This window comes from Podarcis melisellensis, assembly GCF_964234715.1.
Source record: "Podarcis melisellensis genome assembly, chromosome: 16".
Taxonomy (NCBI): Eukaryota; Metazoa; Chordata; class Lepidosauria; order Squamata; family Lacertidae; genus Podarcis; species Podarcis melisellensis.
In genome coordinates, this window is record NC_138533.1 from 24,246,109 (window position 1) to 24,268,152 (window position 22,044).

Below are 22,044 nucleotides of genomic sequence, written 5' to 3' on the forward strand. Positions count from 1 at the left end.
CCTCCTTGTCCAGAGTTGTTTTTTTTTTAATGGGTTGGAACAGTAGCTTCTTAAAATACACCACCACCCCAAACTATTGGAAATTGCCAAGTGCTGGAAGACATCATTCCTGCAACCCTTTCTGAGAGACCCATTTCACTGGGAGAATAACACACTGACCTGTGTGATCGTTCAACAACCCCATAAAACCTGTCTTGAAGTGATGCTGTAAACGCCAGCTTTATTAATGCAACTGTGCTCTAGCTAATGCTTTTGGTCTTATCTCTTCTTATAAAGGACAGAACTGGTTACAGTGGTGCCTCGCAAGACGAAATTAATCCGTTCCATGAGGCTCTTCATATAGCGGTTTTTTCGTCTTGCGAAGCAAGCCTATTGACAGCTTAGCAGATTAGCGCTATTAGCGGTTTAGCGGCTTTTAGCGATCAGCTGTTAAGCGGATTATCAGCGGATCAGCTGATAAGCAGTTTAGGAAAAGGAGGGGAAGGGGGGGGGAAACCCGCAGGAACTCGCAAGACATTTTCCTCTTGCGAAGCAAGCCCATAAAGAAATTCGTTTTGCGAAGCGCCTCCAAAACGGAAAACCCTTTCGTCTAGCGGGTTTTCCGTCTTGCGAGGCGTTCGTCTTGTGGGGCACCACTGTACATTCTTTAAAAGGACAGAGCAGTACCTCAGAGAACTGGTAATCTAGCAAAGTCTTGGGTCTCAGACTCAACAACGTGGAAGCAGCCGATTTGCAAGCAAGGGTTAACCAAGCTTGGCCAGAAAGATGCCACCTGATGCAGGAGCAGCAGTTTCCCCAAGGACTTAAACCCTGGGTTACTCCCAGACATCTCACCTTTAACTGAAGATACCAGGACCATATGCACGAACTCTACTGCTGAGCTGTGGCCCCTCTTTATGATCACAGAACTAAAGTGGCAGGAGCTCTTTCTCCCTGTAATACACAGAAGAGTGTTAAAGGCTCCCTGACCCCCCTCCCCAAGGCATCCTGAAAGAGAGAATCTGCTCATTCAAGCTTATTGCTGCCATGCTGAAGATGGTATGACACGATACCTAAGGTTTAACGCTGATCAACGTCTCCATGGTATCAGCACAAGTTTAAAGACCTACTGACGTTCAGCCCCAAGCCCTTTTTTGGGTTGAGCTACACACTACTGTCAGTAGAGGGTTGCTCTCCCACTACTGCACAAGGAACGCTTTCTGGCTGTGAGGCTTATAGTTTGTGGCTTCTTCCTGTAAAGAGACACCCACAGGTGACAAAGTGGCAGGGTTGCCCTTGTGCCAGCAGCACGTTTTATAAGCTCCACTGTACTTCTTCGTAACAAGCACAACCCACCATATATCTTAAGCTTAACAGAGGCCACAGATCAATCCTTTGCACCAAGCAATGCATTGGGTTTTGTGCTATTATTATTATTATTACTACTACTATTACAGGTTGTTGTTTTTTCCAAAATATTTATAAACAAAAGGCTAATAACCTTCAACAGCACTTCTGTTACATATGTAAAAAAAAGGGCTTAAGAACGAGTTGTACTCCAATGCACACTAATACAATACAGTGTCTAATGTCCTCAGCCACACTTCTCTACACATCACTCTGGGATTTCCCAGGGAACCGACTTCACACGGGTGTTGGAATCCAATTGGCTGGTCAGTCTCCCCTCGTGATCAGGTCCTCGATGTATGCATCCAGTTCGTCATCTGTACTGAAATCAATGTCCTGAAACCAGCAAAGGGAAATATAGTTCAATGCCTATGAGAAAGCATTTGATACAGTAGGGTGACTACTTGCTAGCTGGGGCTGATGTGAGTTGTAGCTGAAAACATCTGGGGGACACCAGGTTAAAAACATGCTCAGATTTTTGAGATTCTGCAGAATCTGCAAGATTCTGTCTGTTGTATTTTTGTGATTAAGAAATTTGTTTCTATACTCATACATTTCCTTGTAGCCAGAAGGAAGGGGGAGATAACAAGAAAATATGTAGAATAGCAATATAAGTATGTGTTCTGTACAGCAGAGTAGATGCAACAAAACTTCTTGGATAATTTACATTTAAATAAAAAAGTCATAATGAAAAAACATTTCCAGTTTTTTGCAATTCTGGCTGGGGCCTCACTCACCTCTTGGACTTTTTTGAGCAGTGATACTATGTTAGTCCTTAGCTTCTGGAGTTTCTCTTTTGTCTCTATGAGCTTCTGTTCTTGGATGTGAAGCTTCTCCTCAGAGGCTTTGGCCTGGGCATTAGCTTGAGTCTGGTAGGAGTTGCATAAATTTTTCAGCCCCTTCTCGTACTGCTTGAAATATTCTTTCTGCAGGGAGGCAAGACACAAGAGAGTCGGTTCTAGGAGCTTCAAGAAAAGCCACATGTATTGTTGCAATATGTCCTTATGCAGTGGGAGGCCACACTCACACCATACATTTAAAGCAGTATCATACCACTTTAAAGTCATGGCTCCCCCCCCAAAGCATCCTGGGAACTGTAGTTTGTTAAAGGGTGCTGAGAGTTGTGAGATCCCTGTTCCCCTCAGAGAGGTACAATTCCTAGAGAGATTTAACAATCGCTATCTCTTCCCAGAGAACTCTGGGAAATGTAGGTCTGTGAAGAGGAGTAACAGTGTGGTGGTAGCCAAAGTGTCTATTTCCTTCCCTCACCCTCACTTGTGGCAGAGTGCCACAAGGCTCTTGTCTGAGGATGTAGATACACTGCAATCTTTTGCTGCGAAATTGTGTCTGTCTGTCTTTCTTTCTTTCTCTTAAATAATATCTATGTTTGCCAGAAGGCAAAAAAATAAAATAAAATAATTGGAGTTAAACTGTCAATTTGACAGTGGAAGCCTCTGCATTTGCTATTAAGTAAGATCTGCCTTCCACCCCTGCAGTCTGCTGCCCTCTGCTGGCTAAAAGGTGTCTGGAAAAAGACAAGAGCTGTTCACATCCCAAAAGGGTCTCATTTATCTTAAACGCTTGCACAAAAGGTGTCAGGCAATCCTTTTCTCTCCCCTTTGTGGCACATTCAAATTATAATCTGAGGGTTTGGCTCCTAATTTAGGCACTTTATATACATTATAAAAGGTTACAATTATGGATGGTGGTATCATAACCACTGGCTCCAGAAAATGTCTCACTAAAGCCAGCGCACTGAGTTAAAAGGGTAGCAATCTGCCCCTCTAAAAACTGGCAGCTGGCAAAGTATAGAGGAGTGGTTCTCAAAGTTTGTGGTACCACCCCCTGGAGATGTTTACCTAGGTGGGCACTAATGAGACAACGGGGAGGCATAGAGGTGCTGGAGGTGCTCCCCCTAAGTGCGTTGAATGCTTATTTGCAATTGAGCAGGCTAGAGCCTAGAGCAAACACCTTCCTTGCTTCATATTTAAAGTTTTATTGCTCATCACTTTCAAAGCTATTTCCTTTGGTTACGTTTATATTTACAGTTCTGTATTGTCAGAAGACAGCTATTGGTTTTCATATAAATTAGTTCCTGTGCATCTGTGGTAGGTGAGGGTTTGTGCATGTCTGGTAAACTGAGTTATGTATGGATATTTTATGTTACAAATTTCCTTCAACGTTATGTTTTCAACAGCAAGAACGTGTAACTATTCTTTGCTGGATTTTATTTTGTGATTGTCTTCCTCAGTGGGTCGTGCAAACTGCTATTCTGAATAATGCTTTTTTATAGGGTTGGGTAGTGGGCACTGGAGATGAGTTCATGGAACCAAGTGGGCTGTGCCTCCCCCCCCCCCAAAAAAAAACAGGGAACTGGTGCAGAAGCTAAGAATGTAGCAAGAGCAGCCACCAGCTCAGGTCTTGCCTCCACTTGTAAGCACAGGACTTACCAGAGGGAAAGCTGCCAACTCTTCCAAATTCATGGCACTCAGGTCATTCTTGGAGATGGGGAAATTTGGGGGCAAGAAGTAGCGCAAGCAATTCCTGCCCAAACAAAAACAAGCATGCTAAGAAGAGCAAGGCTATGTGTGCATTACAATTTGGAGAACACAGAATATTTTACAGAGTACAGAGTTCATCTTCTTGAACAGCTTATTCTCCCCGCCTCCCTTTTCATTAATACAGCGAGTTTCTACTCCTTGTGATTCTGAAGATATGCTTCCAAAGATGGGTGGGGGCAATGCCTGGTGGAACCACAACGAAGGCAGAATAAATTATGCAAAGTTGCTCAATTTGCATTGGCACAGGCTGCGGCGTTTAGATTGCTCAGGCACAGAATATTAACACTTTGGGCATTTTCTCTGTCCCAACAAAAGAAACTCCACAGCAGGTAACAGGTCAGATACAGTAAGAACATCACACTGACAACAGGGTGTTAAAAGCAAAAGAAGGAGTCCAAAATTAAGCTGGCATCTATAAAGCTGCTTAGCAAAGAGGCTCACCGGAGAGATTGAGCTAGTAAGTCTACAGTCTCATGGCTGTTGCTGGAAGCGGTGGTGTCTGGCTCAGTCCGGACGCACTCCGAGGTAGAGGGCTCAGGAGCAAGGTCTTCCTTCTCTTGCTCTTGAGTGTCTGGAGTTCGCAGTTCTGGTGAGGGAGGCTTCATGAGTCGAACATCCTTGCTGTTTTTCTCGACCCTGAAGGGAACAACAGACACGTCACAAGGAATCCTTGCCATTCTAAAGACCTGAGTAACAGTCTTTGCTGTCTCCCCACGGCAAACTGATGTGCTGACAGCCATTCCCTGGGTACCGAAGGTTTGCTTTACATAGTGATGACCAATACTGGCTGGCATTCATTTCCCTTTCCCTGTCTATACACTGTGCTAGAGGCAGCAGCTCCCACAGCCCCTGCATCCCAATATAGCTGTGATTCCTACATTGCAGGGGGCTGGTCAAGATGGCCCTTGTCCCTTCCACCACTACAATTCTATGATTCTACACACACACACACACACACACACACACACACACACACACACAATTACCAGCGATCTCTTGGGGTGGTATCTGTCGGGACATAGTCAAACTTCACTTTCCAACGGATACCTTTCTTGCCCGCCTCCACACATGTAACTCGGCCAGTGAACCACTCCTTGTTCACTCGGACTTCCACGTGGAGTCCTTTATCTGAGGGGCACAGAAGGGCAGAAAGTCTTGCATTAAGCATCTGTTTTCAAAGCAAGCAACAGGATTGAGGTTCAAATCTTTTGTTTAATCCAGAAACTGCATCCCATGGAAATTACATCGCTTAATGTGCCAGAAAGAGATACAGCTTGGTCCCATTCATTATTATGCAGGTTTAAGGGTTAGTCACAGCGGCTGTATTTGAAGCCAGGTGGTTTTGCTTTAACCTGGACTATAATCTTAATGGATGTAGAACAGATCTGCCCCAAACCTGCAGTCATCATGGTGTTCAATACATGCACCATTTTGCTCCCCTGGAAGAATGAAGTAGGTGCAGAGACCAAGCGACTTATTTCTTACCTTTCTGTGCCCTCTTCAGTTCTGCCAAATCTTCTTCCCCTCCGCTGTCTGTGAGCTGAAAGCAGAGTTAATAGAGACTCAGCATAGAGTACTTTACTAACTAAAAGAAGACCCAACAAAAAGCTAGCTTTAGAATTCAACAAAAAACTATCTGTGGGCATTTTCATTTGCACTCAACTTTCTGGGCTGGGGATAAGAAGTACTTATGGAATAAAATGTTAATGTATTGCTTAAACACAATAGCCTTGCAGCCATTTGAGCCTAGAACAGAAGACTAGAGCAGTCATCCTCTAACTGTGGACAGAAGCTAGTAGCCACTGATGGCCTTATCAAGAAATAATAATAAATAAAATACTAAATTTAAAACTATTATTCTTTGTGAATTTCTCCTCTTTTAAAGCAATCCAAGTTGACGGCCATCACTGCTTCTTGTGAGAGCGAATTCTATAGTTAACTCTGCGCTGTGTGAAAAAGTACTGATGATTTTACAAGTTAAATTATGATGTTATGCAGGGCAGATTGCTCACTAGCCCTGAAGCAGTTAGTTAAGCTATAGCAGCACAGCAAAGCAGGAATTTCCAGGCAGGAACACAAAGAGTCATCACTGCTGAAAGTCATTGCCTAGTGGTTAGATTGGGTAGTGCACTGGAACTAAGGAGACCATGTAATTAGCCATGTAATTGTTTCATAACAAGAGCAATCAAATTTGCTTTTGTCATTAACACAAGCATCCAACCTTTTAAAGATTACTTTCCTTCTTGTTCTCATAACCTGAACTCCACTTAAAATCCCTGCCCATTATATGACAAGTTTTAACCACTTAATGAAACGGATTTCTTTTGATAAATCAAATGCCCAACTCCAGGTGAAACCGGAAGTCAAAACTTGACAAACAATGGACAGATATATTAATGGAGTTAAAGTCATGAGAAAAACAAAGGTGATCTTAAAACAGATTTGGCACTTCTGCTAATTGCAAAAGACACACATCTGATAGCTTTTGCTGTGAAACTGAGTGAAGGCTGCCATTTGATAGAACACATTATCATGTCCTACCTGTGCTTAAGATGAAATACAGAACATTGAGGCAATTGGGGATTTTATCTCCATGTCCTATATCTGAGCTCAAGCAGAGGAAAGACACGATAATACACTCCATCAACTGGCAGCCTTCACTTGAGGAGTTTAAGGGGAGGACAAATTCAGCTTGTTTAGCTGCTCGTCTTGGATCTGACTGTCAGAACTGTCTGTCCAGACAGTTTTCATTCACTGACTTCACCAAAATATAGATGTCCATATTTTGGCAAAAGTTCCAGAGGGGATGGAATAGGGACGAAGAACAGCAACTTTATGGGATTCTGAATGGCAAAATCAGACTTGCAAATGTCTCACTCACTTCCACCTCCACCTCGTTAGCGTCTTTCTTCTCTTCTTTCACTGTCACGTGTCGCCCATGTTTCCTCTTCTCTTTCCTTGGCCCAATTTCCTCTTCCAATTCATCCTCTATTGAGCTAATGCTTCTCTTCTGGGAACCTGAAGCCTGCAGAGATTAAGACACGCACTCAACCACCACAAGGAAGACGCATTGCTCCATGGACCATGCAGTTGCATTTCCAAAAGGCAGAGGCACAACACAGCTACGTGAAGGCAGGAAGGGGCCTTATGTTGATTCTGAACCCATCAAGCTCAGACTTGCTGACACTGACTGGAAGCAGCTATCCAGGGTTTCAGGCAGAGGCAATTACCCAGAGATGCTGGAGATTAAATGTGAGACCTTCCACAAAGCAAAATTGGTGAACATAAGAACAACCCTGCTGGATCAGGCTAGAGGGGGCCCATCTAGTCCAGCACCCTTTTCTCGAAGTAGCCAGATGCCCTGAAGGGACATCCTATGTGTTTCTTATCCCGGTATCTTAATGCTGGCCATTGACTGTAATAATAAATTAATCTGATTGGTTTTTACAGAGGAGGGGTGTGTCTCACCTGGGGGTGCTTCACGACAGGGGATTTCTTCAGCGACAGCTGTCCCTTTGCAGGTCTTGGGCTGGGGGATCTGTGGTGGTTCTTGGAGTTCTGAAGAGGAGCAGGGGGCACCCTGCCACTTGCTGAAGGCTTGGAGGCAGGCCTGACAGAGGTGGATGTGGACCTCCCAGGTGTCACCACCACGTGGTTGGAAAGCCTGGCTTCTTCCCTGGAGACTGAACTCTGTGGCTTAGAGCTGCTGGTGGCTGGCCGAGGTGGGGGCCCCTTATTCTGCTGGCCAGTGGACCTGGAAGTGGTCAGTGGGGCAGGAGGCTTGCTGGGAGCATTTCGAATCACATCTGGCAGAGGGGGAGAACGTGGCCGCTGTGGCCTACTCAGCGGGTCTGAATTCTGTAAGGAGGAGGAGAGAAAAGGCAAAGTCAGCTCAGGCTAAGTGCGGAGATCAGGTGTACAGGCAGCAATGGAAAGGGTGGCACTCACTTCTAGTGCTGGACGGGTGGTGACTTCCAAGGGCAGCTTCCGCAGGTCAGCTTGGGAACGTATTGGAGTCGTTTTCTGGAGCAGAACAGATGGAACAAAGACATTAAGAACAGCCACTGCTGGCTTCAAACCTACTTCCTTAGCAAATCTCACAGACCCTCTTCATCCCTGAGAAACTGTATTAAGTACCCAATGACTCAGTGAAGCCCCACTATGTGAGGTGAGGCAATGCTTTTCAGACTGAGATTGCTACAAACTAAGGGGCTGGTTTGCACACACATGCAACACCAGTAGCCGAAAGTGAGAATTAATATGGGAAATCGTGCTACCTTCAAGACAACACAAGTTCTATCTGTTCCTGGCTCAGTTTACATATGCAAATCACAACACTTGCTGCTGTGTAGGGCTGAAACAAAAATTATCCATGAATGGAGAATTTCCAGTTCAAATTTGGGGGTGGGGTCACAAAAGCAGATCAAGATCCTGGGGGGAGGGGAACACTGGCTGTCCATATAATACCCTAGTGGTTAGTGGCTGTAATTCTTTGACCCTGCCACCACCTGAATGCATTCCAACAAGAAGCTCACTTGAAAGAGACAACTGAATATACAGCGTCACTGGCGAAGAATGAGAGAGACTGCAGATCGGGGCCCCCAGTGTCCAGACTTGCCTGCAGCGCCTCCAGCTTCTCCTGCTCCCGGCGAATTTTCTCTGACAGCTCTTTCTGTTTTTCCTCCTGAGACTTCTCTTTCCGCAGCACACACAGGGGGACCTTCTGCTTCTGTTCAGGAGTTTCACACCTGCCAGGGAGAAGAAAAAGACAGCAGGAAGACTTTAGCAAGGTGAAGGAAGAATGTAAACATGAGCGCAAGTTAAAAAAAAGAAAAACCCAAGAGCAAGTTTGGGAAACGCCTGCGCTGTCCAGAGACTAAACTTCCACACCATACAGGCTCCTCTCTGTAATGAATGAAAGGACAAGAAAAAAATGTGTAGGCTTAAGCTGTCAAGCCTATAAAACATCTTGTAACCCTGATGGGTTATGCTCTGCCTCCACAGAGGCAGTAAATGCTTCTGAAATCCAGCTGCGGGAAACCACAGGAGGGAAGTTTCTGTTGAGGCCAGGTCCTGCTTATGGGCTCCATTGCACCTCTCACCTGAATGATTTCAATGGGCTCCCATGTCTTTCTCCCTTGACTTTATTTACATGGCAGCATAAAAACATAGGTTCTCTGGATGGCTTACAGAAAATACAAAATGGTCACTTTATAATAAAAAATACAAATTTCAAAACAATGGTAAGCAGCATAAAATAGCTTTTCTGGGAGCAGAAGAAATGTAACAAGTAATAAATGCAGAAAAACGAGAAATAAATGCAGATAAACGAGATAACAGATCGAGAAGATCAGTTATTTTAAATGGCCTGGGTTTATTAAAAAACCCTCCTATGGCAAAGATGGAAAAACATATGGCTCTGTCAAATATGGACCCCAACAACTGAACAGTTACAAGCTAGCGCTTACAGACTGCTGTGCAGATTACTAAATTAAGAGGGCTCAGAGAGCTTCATAACACATCCTCACCTGTCCTGATCAGGGCTGGGGTTCATGGCACAAACCCAGGTGTCTGGGTTTTCCTGCTCCACGGAGCTGAGCTGGAAGGGGAGGGTCCGCCATTTCAGACACAAGTCTACTGACACAAAGACAAATCATGCCATTAGCAAATTGCAAAGCCAGATAAAAGAAACCCACTCTGCACCCAAGGCCTGCAAGCAAGGACACTAACGAACACTAAATATGTAATTGTTTTAACTGTTTTTTAGGCAACTGTTTTATTCCATGTGATTATATTGTAAACCACTTTGGGATGATTCATAAATTTTGGATTATTTATTAAATTTATTAGTTGCTTTTTTGCCACAGCAACTCAAAGTGACTTATAATAATAAGAAACAAACACATACATACATTTGTCAGCATTTTAAAAATCTAAGAGACAAATCTTTTTTCTTTTTTTTTAAGAACTACAGTCATACCTCCTTTTGCGGCCGGATTCCATTCCTGAGCCCTGGCCACTAGCCAAAAAGGACACAGGGCAAAGTGCCGTGTCTGCGCACGTGCGCGGAGTGGTTTGCACTTCTGCGTATAGAGCGATTTAGTGTTTATGCGCACGCGTGAGTGGCAAACCCGGAAGTAACCTGTTCCGGTACTTCTTTGCTGCAGATGTTCGCCAGAATGGATGCTAGGCGGACGTTCGTGGAGGTATTACTGTACATTAAAACATCCCACCCACTGTAGGAAGCCACAGATAAAAGCCAAAGGCCTAGTGGGAAACAAATGCTTTTGTCTGGTGCCTAAAGATATGCAATGATGGCTCCAGGTTAGTCTCCCTGGGGAGCGTGTTCCACAAGCGGGAAGCCACCACTCTAATGTTGCCAGCTTCCAGACCTCCTGCGGAGAGAGCACTCAAAGAAGGGACTTGGATGATGGCTGCAGAGGTGAAGTAATAATGACAACGATATGCCTATTGTTTCTTTGCTCCCCCCCCCCGAGGAAAAAAGAACATCAAGAGAGGGCTGACCCCCCCAATTCCTAGTTCCCAGCACAATTAAGAAATCAGTTCCCAAGATTCTTTGGAGGAAGCCACATGCTTTGAATATGCATGGTGTCAATTTTTATCATTATATTTTGGTTGTTTTGCCACCTAAGGCACTGCTGGGGCTTAAACTCCCTGCAAACACCTTTCCAATCCTGGAATGCTGGAAACTCAGCACTACCAGACGTACCGCACTGAATGGTGGTGGGGATCTCCATGGCTCTCCGCCGCTTGTAACGCAATTCATTTGATGGAGGCTGGTTCCAGTTAGCAGATAAATAGCCAAAGTCATCCCAGAACTTGCTTATACCTTTCTGTGCTGGAGGGTTGTTGTTGTTGTTGTTTTGAAAAACGAAACAAAACATCAAGATGAGCAAGCAAGCAAACACCCCCCCATGGTGTAATAACTATCCATTGTCCCTTCCCTATGCCTAGCATTCCCCTTCCATGCCCAACTTCCCACCAGACTGCAAGAGCAGCTTACCAATCTCAACATCCTTCCAGTACTGAGCCAAATGTTCTCCCATTGCCCTTAGTAAGTGCCGATACTCCTTGGCATCGGCAAAGTCCTGCTTGTTATGTGTCGGCTCCAAAACCAGGTAGGGGACGTCAACCACTCCGACAACACCACCGCATGCCCTGGGCGGGAGGAAACACAACAGTGATAAGCTTGCAGGCAGCAACCGGCCTGAGAAGGACAGAGTCAGAAGACAGGCTCCTTCCTTCCCACTACAGCAAACATGAACCTGGTTCAGTGTAGGGCAGACGGAGCAGGGTTAATTAAATATCAAGGATGGAATAACTCATGGAGGTGAAGGCTACTTGATGGCTCCCAGCCACAATGGCTATGCTGTGCCTCCAGAGTCAGAGGCAAGCAAGCTTCTGAACACCAGTTGTTGGAAACCGCAGGAGGGGAGAGTGCTCTTGTGGTTGGGTCCTGCTTGCCTGTTTCCCACAGACATCTGGGTGGGAACTGGATGCTGAACTAGATGGGACCTTGGCCTTCTCCAGCAGCCCCATCTTATGTTTGAAATGAAAAGGCTTGATGTAATTAAAGGCTCCAGCAAACAGGGTCCCAATGAATGAACAAAACTGGCTGCTACAGCAGCTGTGAAATTCGTCCACAGATGAAGCTTTCAGTTAATGCTCTGCCACGAACAACATGCATTTGTTTCTAGTAATCATGAGTTGCACATGCATCTCTGCGCAACATGGACAGATGGCTCCCTATGATAATGTTCTGCTGGAAACAGGTTATCTAATCTAAGAGAGTATCACCCTGACAAGATCATCTGTGTACTGTGCAGAGCAAAGGCTCTCTGTCAAATTGTAATTAGGATCAGTTTGGCACCATGATCAACTCAGTTTGCCTCCTGTTCTTATGAACAATGCAGTTTGATACCTGAAGTCTCTGTTTCCTTGAAGTTTCAATTCGTGGTTAAGGGGACCTTTAACAATTTAGAAGATGCAACTCAGGGTATACATGCAAAACCAACAATGGATTACTCCTCACAATATATTTAACCATTCATATGAAATCAGAGGGAATTAGAGAAAGTGTTTTCTCCATATCCCTGGAACATATATTTCTGCTTTGGGGCTTTCCAGAAGAGGCACCTGGTTGGCCACAGTGAGAACAGGATGCTGGACGAGGTGGCCCGATCCAACAGGCTATTCTTATGTTCTTAAGATAGTAAGAACTGAATAAAGCATGCAAAATAACTGTGCAATGAACTTGATTTGCTGCAGCTCCGTTTTCTTTTAAAGTACAGAATACACCAAGTGGAAGAGGAGGGTGGGGGTGGGGCTGATCAAGACTCACATAACACAGGAGGAAACAGGCCGATTCACTTTGTCATTAAGGCAAGAACTAACTAGAGGTCTCTGCAAGAAACTCACATGCCACCCTCCAGCTGCGGGCCCACCTTCTCATACATCTTAATCAGCCGGCTGCAGTTATAGATGAACATCCCATCCAAATGCCGCTGCTCAATGTTCACACCAAAGATGAAGTTCAGCTCCTTTGGTTCCTTGAGGGCTCTGTGACAAAGATGTAGAGAAAAGACAGCAAATAAGGCTGGAAATCAATTGGCAAAGCACAGAACAGCCAGTCTATTTCCCAGTGCCCAGGAGGGCGCACATGTCAAATGCTCCCAACAAATAACAAGTTTATTGTGGGTACTTATTGGAAAGTGGGGGGAAACAGGGGAATGAAAATGTATGGACCAGAAATGGGTGAGTGTACGACAAATGAGGGTCCGCACATGACAAAAAAATCTGACGTTTTTTGCTGAATTCTTGATATTAGTATTTATTGAATTTTTACCCTGCCCTTCCTCTTGAAATCAAAACAAAAACATTCTAGATCAGTTAAAAATTCCAAAAACAATTAAAAGCTCTAAAAGCAGTTACACCCAGCGTGATCTCCGGATTGCCAAAAACAGTATTCTTCAACTTTGGTCAAATCCAGAACTGTCCACAACTAATTAAAACATTTTTTAAAACAAGGAATTTGGAAAGCAGGGGTGCCAGCATGAATAAAATATGGGGGGGAGCCCTCTCCCTGCATAACTGATCATGAGACACAGGGCACGCACACTATTTGGATGGTGTGATGGGACGATGAGCTGCTTGTGCGTAAAATGCAAGTCCCTCAGAGTTTGATCAGGCTTTCAAACCTCTGCCTGTGACGGAGCCCCTCCAGCATGGCTGCGTCAATCACTAGTAGAATCCGAAAGTGGCTGCTTTCGGAAACGTTTCCAACATAAAAGCTCCTTAACGGAAACACGTCGTCTGGCCTCTCGGCGTGACAGTTTCCGTCGAGGTGTGGGTGTCCCTATAGGAGGTCCTGAGACCTCCCCACTGGTTTCGCTTGAAGCGTCTCTGAGCCATCCCTCCGACTCACTTTCCCTTGGAGTTCTTGCTCGCCCTCTACTGGTTCCCTCTTCCGCTGCTACTGCTCTCTCACCCTCAGTGAGCCTTTGCGCCTCCGGCGCTTTAGATGTCAGTTCCCTGACATCCACCTCCCCTCCAGGGCCCCCTTCACCCCCTCCCGTCTCCTCTCCTACTGGCGGTGAGGAGGTAAAACCCTTGAAAGAACCTCCCTCATCTTCCGACGTCGCGAACACTTCCTTCCACTTGTTGCTGTTCCTACTCTCTAGGTACTCTTCGTCATCAGAGTCCACTCCCTCTTCCAACTCCGACTCCGCGAACCCTTCCATTTCCTCTTCCTCATCGGTGGTGCCGAAATACTCCCTTCTAAACCTTGCTATCGGCTGAGGTTTCCTCGGGAACCTTTGATGGAACGTTTCTGTTAAAACCTCGTCATTGACTTCCTGCACACTTACCCAGGTGTTTTCTGACTCCGGTTCCCCTTCCCACGCCACTAAATACTCCACCTGATTTCCCTTCCACCTGGAATCGAGGATTTCCGCTACATGGTTGCGGCGTTCCCTCTCTTCCAAGGCTGGTCCCCTGACGTGCTCCCCTTCACCTCCTCCCCTGTATGGTGACAGTAACGACCTGTGGAACACTGGGTGCAATTTCATGTGATTGGGTAATCGGAGTTTGAAAGCTACTGGGTTGACCTGCTGAATCACCTCAAAGGGTCCCAATCTTCTGGGCCTCAGTTTCTTACAACCCCCTTTGAACGGCAACCCTTGGGTTGACAACCACACTTGATCCCCCACCCTTATGGTTTCACCTTCCCTTCTGTTCTTGTCTGCCTGCTTCTTATATTGTGCCTTAGCCCTTTCTAAGTTGAGCTGGAGCTGCTGATGGATGGCTTCCATCTCTTCTACAAAATGTTCAGCCGCTGGGACGCTCCATCTCTCCCCTCCTTCCCCTGGAAATGCCCTGGGGTGACACCCGTAATTAGCCAAAAAGGGACTCATCCCTGTGGACACATTCTCCGCATTATTGTAGGCAAATTCTGCCAACGCCAACTTTTCGACCCAATCGTTCTCTCTGTCATTGACATAACACCTAAGATATTGTTGAAGAATGCCATTTGCCCTTTCCGCCTGCCCGTTGGTTTCAGGGTGCCGGGCAGTTGAAAAATTGACTTCCACGTGTAACAAGCTCATGAGCTTCCTCCAGAACCTGGAAGTAAATTGTTTGCCTCGATCTGAGATCACCCTCGAGGGAGCCCCGTGCAACCTAAAGATATGTTCCACAAACAACTTCGCCGTTTCTTCCGCTGTGACTGCATGTGAGCATGCTACAAAGTGGCACATCTTAGTTAACAGGTCTACTACTACCATGATGGCTGTTTTCCCCTTGGACCTTGGCAGATCCGTCATAAAATCTATTGATATCGCTTCCCAAGGCCGTTCTGGTGTGGGTAAAGGTTCTAATAACCCTGCCGGCGCCCTTCTTTCCCCTTTGGCTCGCTGACATTGGTCACACCCTCTTACATACTCCCTTACATCTTCCCTCACCTTAGGCCACCAAAATTCCCTGGTAACCAACCACATGGTCTTGTGTTGCCCAAAATGTCCCGCCGTGGGGCTATCATGCAACTGCTTGAGTACTCTCCCCCTCAATTCACCTTCGGGTATATACAGTGCCCCTTTGTAATACAATGCCCCATTTCTTTCCTCAAAACCTCCGGGGCTCTCGTCCTCCCCCCTGAGACCTCTGAGCTTATCCTGGGCATATTCATCATTTTCCGTTTCCTCCACCAGTTCTCGTTGCCCCACCATCGCCGCCCCACACACCCAGCGGTCCTCCGGGATGACATGTCTCTCTTCGATCACCCCCTCCCCTTCCCAATATTCTGGTTTGCGTGAGAGCGCGTCCGCCCTGATGTTTTCTGGGCCTGGCACATAACAAATCTCAAAGTTAAATTTGGAGAATTCCTGTGCCCATCTCACTTGTCGTTGGTTGAGCACTCGAGCTGTTCTCCAATACTCTAAATTTTTGTGGTCGGTGCACACTTGCACCTTGTGTTGTGCCCCAATTAATAAATGTCTCCACCTCCGGAATGCTTCGTGAATGGCAAGTAGTTCCCTGTCATACACCGTGTAATTCCTCTCGGACTTATTCAGCTTCCGCGAGAAGAAGGCACACGGTCTCCACTCCGACGCACTCCTCCCCGGTTGAAGAAGGACCGCCCCTACCGCCCGGTCGGATGCATCTGTTTCCACTCTCATGGGTTTTCGTAAATCCACATGCAGAAGTTGTTCTTCCGAGGCGAAAGCCCTTTTCAGTTCTTCAAAGGCTCGATCCGCCTCTGCCGTCCAAACAAATTTCTTCTTGCTGCTGAGACAGTCGGTGATGGGCGCCGTCAAGTGGGCAAAGTTCTTGATGAACTTCCGATAAAAGTTCCCAAATCCCAAGAATCTTTGCACGTCCTTCTTGGTCTTTGGTGTCTTCCATTCCAGTACCGCTTGGACCTTGCCTGGATCCATGGCCAATCCCTTGTCTGACAAGCGGTACCCCAGGAATTCCACCTCCTTGGTATGAAACTGGCACTTCTCCAGTTTCACCCACAGCTGGTTGGCTTGCAGCCTGCCCAACACTTCTCGAACGTCCCTCACATGCTGTTCCTCATTTTCCGAATACACCAACACGTCGTCTAAAAAGGCCACACAATTCTTGTAGAGCAAAGGCCCCAGAACGTGGTTTATAAAAGCTTGAAAACACGCGGAGCCCCCTTGTAGACCGAAGGGCATAACGAGGTATTCAAAGGCTCCCAACGGGGTAAACATGGTGGTCTTCCATTCATCTCCCTTCCTTATGCGTATCAGATTGTACGCCCCCCGCAGGTCCAGTTTTGTAAAAATCTTTCCCTTCCTTACTCTGGTCAAAATGTCATCAATTCGGGGCATAGGGAAAGCCAGGGGCTCCGACACTGCATTGAGGGCCCTGAAGTCCCACACCAGTCTCGGTTTGTCTGTGTTCTTTTTGTCCACAAAAAACACTGGGCTGCCCCCCACCGCTCGGGACTCTCTGATGAAACCTCGCTTCAAGTTTTTGTCAATGAACTCCCTCAGCTCCTGCATCTCCCTGTCTGACATGGCGTACAGCTTGCCTACTGGGAGTTGGGCCCCTGGGAGTAGGTTGATTTGACAGTCAAAGGGTCTATGCGGTGGCAGTTTGTCTGCTTCCCTTTCGCTGAATACGTTGCTCAGATCTGCGTATTGCGGGGGCACCTTCCCTTTGTCCATCACTTCCATCCCCGCTAGGGTGACTCTGTCTCCTCCCGAAACCTTCCCCTCCTTGCAGTGTTCTAGGCAATGCGCTGACCCAAAGGAGACCACCCTCTGATGCCAGCCCACTAGCGGATCGTGTAGCGCCAGCCAGCTCATCCCCAAAATGATGGGCGCTCCTCCCAGGATGGCCACATTAAACGCTATCTGTTCGGTGTGCCTTGCCACTCTCATTATCATCGGGACAGTCTGTTGGCTAACTTCTCCCCCCAACAGCTCTCTGCCGTCAATCGTAGTCACCTGCAAGGGGTTACTTAAAGGGATAGTCTGTATCTGGTGCTCAGCTGCAAACTCCTTACTCATGAAATTACAGGAGCTGCCTGAATCCAAAAGCGCCTTGACCTTTAGTGGGTGTCCGTTTGGCAGTTCTAGTAACACCTCTATCACTAAAGCGGGTCTGGGGGGTTCTGGCATGGGCACTTTCATTGCTCTTTGGCCTGGCTGCTGTGCCCCAACGGTGGCAGCCAGGCGTTGGCTTTTACTTGCTCCTTGCCTTCCTCTTCCTTTCCCCCAACAGCTCCTGCCATCCCTTGCCATTCCTTTCTTTGTGGGCAAACTCTGGCAAAGTGCCCTGGCTGTTGGCAGAGATAACATCTCTTGGCGCTCTTTCCCTCCTTTTTCCGCCCTTCACTGGGATTTGAAACTGCGCGCGCCCGCGCTGTTCCAACTTCCATCGGCTCTGCCGGCGGGAAAGGTGGCTCTGGAATGTCTGGAATGCGGAACTCCCTCCAACGGTCTCCTTTCCCTTCCCGCTTTTCCATAGCCCTCGCCTCCTGGCGCGCTCCTATGGCCAGCGCAGATTTGGTTAACTGGTCCATAGACTCCGCCCTGGGGCCCCGGGAAAGCTCATCTTTGACGGTTGAAGAAAGCCCCTCTTCGAAAAGCATTTGGATGGGCTCCGCCGATAGGTCCCACCCCAATTTGTGAATCAACATGGTAAATTCAGTCCAGTACTCACGGACAGATCTGCTTCCTTGCTGGCAAGCCATTAACTGCCTTCGCACCACCCCCTGCTCAATATCGCTGGAAAACATCAGGTCCATGGCACGAAAAAACTTCCTCGTGTCCTTTAAGATCTCATTATTCGCTGCCATCAGGGGTCTAACCCAATCTTTCGCCCCGGATTCGAGATGGCCAATCACATACGCCACTCGCGATTCCTCATCGGGGAAGTCATCAAACTGCAAGTTTAGAGCGTATTGCATCTCTGTTCTAAAGGCATGATAGTTCCTGGGATCCCCCCCGAATTTCTGCACCAATCCTGGCACCTTTCTGGCGAGCGGGGTGGTTTTCTCCTTTCCCTTTTCTGCATCCTGAGCCCTCCTCTCCTCAAGCCTCGCCGTTTGCAGCGCCAACTGGATCTCCAACGCCCTGTACCTTTCTTCCAGGCTTGGACCTCCTCCAGCTGCTCCTGCTTCCCCGGTTCCGGCTGGATTGCTCATGATGCTTCTCCCTGCACAAGCTGGCTTTCGGAGACTTTCGGATTGCTGTGATGGGACGATGAGCTGCTTGTGCGTAAAATGCAAGTCCCTCAGAGTTTGATCAGGCTTTCAAACCTCTGCCTGTGACGGAGCCCCTCCAGCATGGCTGCGTCAATCACTAGTAGAATCCGAAAGTGGCTGCTTTCGGAAACGTTTCCAACATAAAAGCTCCTTAACGGAAACACGTCGTCTGGCCTCTCGGCGTGACAGTTTCCGTCGAGGTGTGGGTGTCCCTATAGGAGGTCCTGAGACCTCCCCACTGGTTTCGCTTGAAGCGTCTCTGAGCCATCCCTCCGACTCACTTTCCCTTGGAGTTCTTGCTCGCCCTCTACTGGTTCCCTCTTCCGCTGCTACTGCTCTCTCACCCTCAGTGAGCCTTTGCGCCTCCGGCGCTTTAGATGTCAGTTCCCTGACAGATGGCAATGCCCATCAACTTTGGGGTCCCCCAGTCCCCACAAATATTTTATTGGGGGGCAGAAGAACCCTTGGCCCCAAGAGTTGGCTCCCTTGGTAAGGTATAAATGAAATGGATACACCTTCAGAACTGCAAGATCCTTGAGGGTTGCTTATCAGCAGGGGAACAAAGCAAGAGGCATGGAAGAACTGGAGCTCTGCCACTCACCGCTGCTTTGCCTCCCTGATCCTCTTCTTAACATCTGCCTCTCTACGCATGGTTATCGCCACGTCCTGAGCTTGGCGCAACATGACCTGAGGATGTGAAGCACACTTAAAATGGTTACGCAATCTTGAAGCACTACCTAAAGTTTGTGTTTTTATACACACAGCTTCTCCTTAGTGGCCCTAAAAAAGCATTCTACAATGGTAGCGGTGAGACAGAATGACTTATTTATTTATTTATTTATTAATACATACTAACTATATTCTCACAATATACGCAATATCAGAGTCTCATGAAGTCCATGTATATATTAAAAACACACAAACTGCTGGACTTTAGACAAATTACTAACTTTCTTGTTCCAGAAGACATTTTAAGGTAGTGTTCAGTTTAATGAAAAAGGTTTATTATTTTATTGTCCCATTTTCTGTGGAGTGTTTTTATGTATACCACTTAGGAATGCAAATAATTAAGCAATATATAATATCTTAAGAAATAAATACTCTATCTTCCTATTTCATCAGGGGTTTTATCTTTTTCAAATTATCATGTATTATTCATTTAATTCATCACATTATTTATATTTACTTACAACAGCACCCTTCTATTAAACTTAAGCATTACATTTAGTCTATTTCATAGCGAATTATCATAAATATTGTGCCACAGATTTCCACCTTACACAATAATTTTAAAAACTTCTATTCTTCCTTCTGATAAGCAATAAATGCAGATGATACTCAGCTCTACTTCTCTTTTAAATCAGAACCAGTGAAGGCGGTGAAGGACCTATGTGAGTGTCTGGAGGTGGTTGGAGGATGGATGGCAGTAAACAGATTGAGGTTGAACCCTGACAAGACAGAAGTACTGTTTTGGAGGGAGAGGGGGTGGGCAGGTGTGGAGGACTCCTTGGTCCTGAATCGGGTAACTGTGCCTCTGAAGGACTAGGTGCACAGCATGGGAGTCATTTTGGGCTCACAGCTGTCCATGAAGGTACAGGTTATTTCTGTGTCCAGGGCAGCTGTCTCCCAGCTCCATCTGGTACGCAGGCTGAGACCCTACCTGCCCGCGGACTGTCTTGCCAGAGTGGTGCATGCTCTGGTCATCTCCCGCTTGGACTACTGCAATGTGCTCTATGTGGAGCTACTTTTGAAGGTGACCCGGAAACTACAACTAATCCAAAACGTGGCAGCTAGACTGGTGACTGGAAGTGACCGCCAAGACCATATAACACCAGTCCTGAAAGATCTACATTGGCTCCCAGTACATTTCCAAGCACAATTCAAAGTGTTGGTGCTGACCTTTAAAGCCCTAAACGGCCTCAGCCCAGCATACCTGAAGGAGCGTCTCCACCCCCATCGTTTGGCGGTTCCCTCCCTTCAAGAAGCGAGGTTAAAGGGAACCAGGCAGAGGGCCTTCTTGGTAGTGGTGCCCTCCCTGTGGAACTCCCTCCCATCAGATGTCAAGGAAATAAACAACTATCTGACTTTTAGAAGACATCTGAAGGCAGTCCTGTTTAGTGTTTGATGTTTTATTGTGCTTTTAATATTCTGTTGGGAGCTGCCCAGAGTGTCTGGGGAAACCCAGCCAGATGGGCGGGGTATAAATAATAAATTATTATTATTATTGCTAGATTGTTTGTTTGTTAATTGTGCCTGTACTATTTTCACAGATTTGCAAGCTATGCTCCTCATTCTGTGATTATATGCAATTCTGATCTGTGAATATTCTGAAATGAATCTTCTCCAAAAGAAGAAACTCTATGAAAGTAAAAGGGAATTATGCAATTATTACCTACATGAGCCATAAATGGAGAGATGAATTGGCCAAATCCTATTCACAGGATGTTCAGCCTCCCTTCACCACACATCACTTTAGTACATAGGCACAACTCGTAGGGGCTTCTTAACTCCTGCAGAGGAGGAGTAAAACCAGCAGAAATACTGACTGTCACCTGCTAGAACAGACACTCGAACTGTTTTGAGAGCCTAACCAGACATCATTCTTTCAGCCTCTTGCATTCACTGGCAGCAGTCCTGCTTAGCTCAGGGAAATGTGCCCCTGTCCTTCTTGAACACTAGGAATTCAAATCAACCACCAGACACTACAGATCTTACCCTGGATTCCCTAGTGAGGTCCCCTCCCAAGCGCAGCTCCAAAGCACGGGCTTTGCTCTCAGCTTCCCGAGCCTTTTCTTCAGCTGAAAACACAAAGAGACAGTAGAATCAATGCAAACAGAACTGCAAAACCAAAACAAAACAAAAAATAAAAACCCAGGCTCTCAGGGAAGCTGTATTAGATGTAGTGTATCAGAAAATAGCAAGAATCTACACAGTAGAAGCAAGACGCTACCTCTACTTGCAATGTCAATTACAGTTATATGAAGACCTGATCATTTTGGGACCAGGCTATCACTTTGCAAATGGTCCTTTGCACAGCTCCAGTGATATCCATGAACTGACCTAGGGAACCTGGTTCAGAAAATAGACAGGATACGTGTGCATTCAGTTTAATGGAATGACCTGACAAAGGTAGAGACCAATGTGTGTGTGTATAGATGCCCATCTGATTGCTGATCAACTGAAAAACTCCTCAAGGAACACAAAAAGCAGAACTGGACTGGAATTACTTAGGATATCAGAACTTTGAGGCAGCAGGGAGGTGGGTGGGCGGACTCACCCAGCCCTGGAACTCACCAATCCGAGCCAGATGCTCTGTTTTCTTCACTTCCTGCTCTGCTCTGGTCTTGAACCGCTTGGAAGTATATTTGTACATCCTGCCAGAGGGGGCAGAGGCAGGAGAGAGAAAACATTGTGTTAAACAGCAATCTTTAGATAGAACTTTAGATACAATCTTTAGATACAACCCAAAGTCCCTGAAGTCAGATAAAATATCCCTTTTATTGTATAGTTTATTTAGGCAGCAAGTCCTTTATCGGGATTCCATAATTTAGTGATTCCCAAAGTAGATGGTAGGCAAGGGGGTAACAGGGGGGTGCTGGAAGTGTAAATAACTATGAGACTTTGAAGAACTGGGAGCCGTGGATCAAGTTTATTTGTTGAATAAACTAAGTAGTTGTATGATTTTAGTTGTAAGCAAGGTGGTGTGGGCTCTGGATTTTGTAATGTCCTTTGAATGGACATTTTATGCAGACTTACAAATAAGAACAGTCTCTCCAGGCCACAGGCAGAGCCTTCTAGAAGGTTCTGTAAAACAAAGCACATCACCTCTGCCAGCCTGTGCAT

At 46.4% G+C, this 22,044-nt stretch overlaps 1 protein-coding gene across 2 annotated transcripts in view; it reads right to left on the reverse strand.

The window, feature by feature from the left end:
* Positions 1 to 1,391: 1,391 nt before the first annotated feature.
* Positions 1,392 to 22,044, reverse strand: part of MORC2 (MORC family CW-type zinc finger 2) — a 49,408-nt gene continuing 28,755 nt past the window's right edge. For both annotated transcript variants that reach the window (XM_081892268.1, XM_081892269.1), the window contains 17 exons: positions 21,496 to 21,575; positions 20,917 to 20,999; positions 18,803 to 18,888; positions 12,387 to 12,527; positions 10,972 to 11,126; positions 10,678 to 10,806; positions 9,476 to 9,581; positions 8,566 to 8,695; positions 7,896 to 7,970; positions 7,416 to 7,805; positions 6,829 to 6,972; positions 5,433 to 5,487; positions 4,934 to 5,075; positions 4,389 to 4,583; positions 3,837 to 3,930; positions 2,124 to 2,312; positions 1,392 to 1,722 (listed from right to left, as the gene is read on the reverse strand). In XM_081892268.1, the coding sequence (XP_081748394.1) occupies positions 1,654 to 1,722; positions 2,124 to 2,312; positions 3,837 to 3,930; positions 4,389 to 4,583; positions 4,934 to 5,075; positions 5,433 to 5,487; positions 6,829 to 6,972; positions 7,416 to 7,805; positions 7,896 to 7,970; positions 8,566 to 8,695; positions 9,476 to 9,581; positions 10,678 to 10,806; positions 10,972 to 11,126; positions 12,387 to 12,527; positions 18,803 to 18,888; positions 20,917 to 20,999; positions 21,496 to 21,575 (2,263 nt within the window). In that variant the 3' untranslated portion in view covers positions 1,392 to 1,653. The remainder of the gene's footprint in view (positions 1,723 to 2,123; positions 2,313 to 3,836; positions 3,931 to 4,388; positions 4,584 to 4,933; positions 5,076 to 5,432; positions 5,488 to 6,828; positions 6,973 to 7,415; positions 7,806 to 7,895; positions 7,971 to 8,565; positions 8,696 to 9,475; positions 9,582 to 10,677; positions 10,807 to 10,971; positions 11,127 to 12,386; positions 12,528 to 18,802; positions 18,889 to 20,916; positions 21,000 to 21,495; positions 21,576 to 22,044) is intronic.